Source organism: Anarrhichthys ocellatus, unplaced genomic scaffold (genome assembly GCF_004355925.1).
Source record: "Anarrhichthys ocellatus isolate YVR2014 unplaced genomic scaffold, GSC_Weel_1.0 scaffold1486, whole genome shotgun sequence".
NCBI classification, from domain to species: Eukaryota; Metazoa; Chordata; class Actinopteri; order Perciformes; family Anarhichadidae; genus Anarrhichthys; species Anarrhichthys ocellatus.
In genome coordinates, this window is record NW_022281460.1 from 7,003 (window position 1) to 11,140 (window position 4,138).

The 4,138-nt window shown below is 40.9% G+C and overlaps 1 protein-coding gene across 1 annotated transcript; it reads right to left on the reverse strand.

The window, feature by feature from the left end:
* Positions 1-317: 317 nt before the first annotated feature.
* On the reverse strand, positions 318-4,110 carry LOC116377639 (ubiquitin carboxyl-terminal hydrolase 2-like). Its single transcript, XM_031839312.1, has 5 exons — positions 3,955-4,110; positions 3,784-3,862; positions 3,525-3,632; positions 3,283-3,403; positions 318-3,109 (listed from the first exon to the last, which is right to left on the reverse strand). Exons 1-5 carry the CDS (start codon positions 4,051-4,053, stop codon positions 3,004-3,006), a joined length of 513 nt encoding a protein of 170 aa, XP_031695172.1. The 5' UTR covers positions 4,054-4,110; the 3' UTR covers positions 318-3,003.
* Between the last annotated feature and the right edge of the window lie 28 nt (positions 4,111-4,138).

The following is a 4,138-nucleotide window of genomic DNA, read 5'->3' on the forward strand; positions in this document are numbered from 1 at the left end:
AGCCAGAGGGACTGCTTGTGCATGCATCATGTTGGGGGAGGGTAGTGTCCTATCGGTGTATCTGTAAAGATAAAACATTTAAATAAAACCAAACTAATAAAGGCTGTTTTTTTTAAGGGGTGATACCCCTTAAATATGCAAATGAGGCATTATCTAATGCTACCAGCAAATAGACAAAGTGTAGTAAAATAAACGTATAATAAATGTGTATTTTGGTTGTTTCCTTTCCACTAGTTTGAGAGAAGACACGGATGTTCCCAAAATCTCAAAATTGCATGAATAAACAATGTTTTCTCAGTAATAATATCTCAGAAGAGTTTGAGTGAGTATATATGTGTTTATTGAGTGTATGTATTTGCAATTGACATATTGATTGAGGCATTTCACTAAAAACCTAAAATGTCATGGAGCTTGAGGAAAAGTCAGGTGATCACCAAAGTCAGTCGGCTTCCTCCTCTGGGAGCCATGGACGTCTGCACACGATGTCATCGCAATCAATCCAATAGATCATTATGAGATATGATGTCTCAGTACACCAGCAAGCAATCAATCAAACTGGGTCTGATTTATATTAAGTTGATAAATACCAGCCCTATTTTCCCACAACCCTTGTATGCCAGGTTCACATCATGCCATTGATCCCGCTAGCTGTGTGTATCCGAACTGTCCCCAGTGTCGTAGGAGAGGCACTCGGCCCTGCTCCGATAACTTTATTTTTTCTCCTCATAAATTGGCTCCCTCACTAACAGATCATCTGTCTAAGCCACAGAAACCTAATCACACAACACACATTTATTTTTCCCTACGGCTTTAACAAGCTCAGTGGCTCACGGATAAGAGAGATTACAGACAGAAGTGATGTCCCACAGTCAACCTTTGGTTCCAGGTCAGACTGATAGCCGGTTAATGATATATGTGTGGAGCCGCTTTTTAAACATCAGGTAGCCGGTTGTTGTTTTCTACCTGATGTGGCAACGGTTCCTTTCTGGCCTCAGTTTTCTTCACATTTAATAGAATATATATCTGAGTGTCAATTTGTCAGATAACCAAAAGGTACTCATGTCAAGGTACTGGCTACACAATAGTATAATAAATATTAGCATCGGGTTTCACACAAACGTCATGATCAGAGTCAGGTAGTAACGGATAACATGTAATTGAGAAACGGATTACAACAATAACTAATCAACCCAGATTACATTTGAAAAAATCTGTGCCACCAGATCATAGTTACATTGTCAAGGATTACTTATCAAAAATAGGCTTCATGTTAATGCCGGCACGTTTTGTGAGGGTAATTTTATTTGACTAGTTATAAATGCTAAATATGTTCAACTGTTTATTAAAGTAAGTTACTCCTCTCAGGTTGTTTTGTTAATTTAATGAACTTATTTGTTTCTTAAAGATGCTTCATGGTAAATTGAGTTTTCATGCCTTTTTATTTACATTGAAAATGAAAAATTAACATTTTCAGTTCTTGCTTAACAAGAGCAAGATGCATTTTATTTGCATGGAAAATGTTTGGAAATGTTTAAAAAAAAAAAAAAACATATTTGTGGAACTTAAATTTGTCCATTTCTTATTATAAAAGTGCAACATTTTCATTGTTTGATTTTTAAAGTGATCCGAAAGTATTCAGATGAGATTACTTTTTTGTAATAAATGGATTGCATTACTAAATACAAAAATTGCCATGCAATTCATATTCAGTAAACATGACATTACATTTCAAAGTAATCTGACCCAACCTGGCTCATGAGCACTTCACACAGCTCCTCCTAGTGGGCGCAGTGTGAAATAGTCACCCCTGTCAGATGGCCTTGTTTTAAGTGGGTTAAAGGCGTTTCTAACACAGATCCGATCGGACCATACTCTGCTCATTTAGCCTAAAGTCAACTGCAAGCTCACTGACCTCTGCTTGTTACTTTGGATATGTGCAACACTGGTGATTAATATGAGAAATTACAAATTTTTAACGGTGAACGATGCATAAAACCTAGAATATCTTTACCCTCATGAACTGCTCCTCGACTTCCATTTGGCTGTCTGGATAAAAAAAAAAAAAAGGGGTTAAATAAAGTAAAAAAACTACACATAATGCAATATAAGTTAACATTGAATTTTAATCATTTATAGACTCTGAACTGACTTAGGTGTGAAGTCAGCAAACATTATTGCTGCAAGAAGTGTTGTTGATGCATTGTTATACAGCTGCTTTGGTATGTCTGGCTTTCCCACAGAACAGTTACATTCACTGCGCTGTCCATAAATACTGTACAAAAATAATATGTGCTTTGACAAAAACCCATCCTCTCTACATGAGCGGACTCCCACTGTTCTAAGAGGAAACTATAAGGCTTTGTTCAATGACGTATATACACAGTCTGCTCTTTCATTTACTGGCATCCTGTTAAATAGAATAAATTATATCTTGCACTTGCTGTGTGAGGCATTATCCAAGTCTCTGCAATGTCGTCACATTTTAATGTCCTTATGGTTAATAGTCTGTGTCCAAAGTGCATGAAAAAAGTCAAAGAAAATCCACTTGACTGGGTGCAGATTCAGGTCCAGGCACAGCTGTTAAGTCGCTTTTTTGCTGTTGAGTGACTCCACTTTTGCATGTGCACCATGAAAATAGTCCAAAAGATTGTTTTGAGTTGGACTCACAGCTGTGCCTTGAGCTGAATTCTACACTTTTGTTTTTTTTCTTTAAATGCAAGTAATGTTTTCTCTGTGTTAATTCAGTCCCATCCAACGTATGTATGCGCCCAGCTTGACATCCTGAAGTTCGAACGGTCTGTCACACCCGGCCATTCCTCTCCAAAACACGTTGAGAGGAAGGTGAGAGGGCGGTTTTATTCCTTCCCAGCGACACGTCTTTGTGCTCCACATTCACAGTCTGTAATGGCAGGACTCTCTCCACTAGGCAGAGCTCTCTCCCAGCAGGCGGCGTCCGTCCGGCTCCACCAGCGTGGTGCGGCTTATCAACTCCTCCGCTGGCGTCTAAAGCCGACACGTCTGATATTTGCTGTGTGTGGGGGGAGCCAGCTCGTAGAAGAGGACATAGGCGTTGCTGCTGCGGACCTGGCTGGAGGACACTGGGCTCACCCTGCACAGAACACACACACACACAGAACACACACAGAACAGTTTCATTTTCATACTTTTCATTTGACGGCAGCTGCACACACAGTATAACTAGACAGCACAGCTTTCTGCCAATTTGATAAGACGATATGTGAGGTTATGTGACGACACAACAGTAGATCTGAGAGTCCATACCTGGAGTCGTTGTAGCTGTGCCACTCCCCCAATGCCGGGTTCTTGCAGTAGGCCGTGTAATGGCCTCCCAGAGCGTTTCCCGAGTGGTTGGATACGGCGTACAGGTTATACACGGCACGCTCTGCAGGGAGACAAAGAGAGACCTTACTCATCAAATACAGCCGAGCTCGGAAAGTGCACGGAATGTCCTTCCTTATCTCTCCTTGCCTTTTCGGCAAAAAAAAACAAAAAAAACAACTCACCGCCGCTCTCTGACGCGAACTCCCTCAGGTCCAGCTCTTTGAGGGGGAAGTTGACATAAGTGGAGAGTTTGCTGGTTCGGATGTTGGAGTCTGAGAAGCGCTTCAGGTCTGAGAGGAACATCGAGTCAAGGAGCGCGCACATATACACACACACACACACACACACCGGTCCAAAAATGACATTATTGTGTTTTCAGTGCAATTTTGAGTACTTCTGCTCCACAGCATTTGAGAAGAAAAATATGTGAGGAAAGGATACGAAGCACGAGTATCTGGGGGAACTTCTGGACGCTGAATCTTTTGGTGCATTTCCTTCTGGTCTTGCATCGGTTGCACGTCTGAGAGAGGGAGACAGACAAAGAGGGCAGTGAGATATTGCTGCTGTATAATCCATGTTTACGAAGGATCGAGGAGTGTGGAGGCTCCTTACCGGTCTCTCTTCCCCGTCCAACACATCCTCTTTTGTAAAGAGCCTCAAGCAGTCTCTGAGAGTCACTTCACTTGAGCTTTTCTGCGGAGAACAAAGCATGTCCAGTATGTATGTCTCATATACACATACACATATATATACACACACACATATATACACATATATATATATACACATATATATA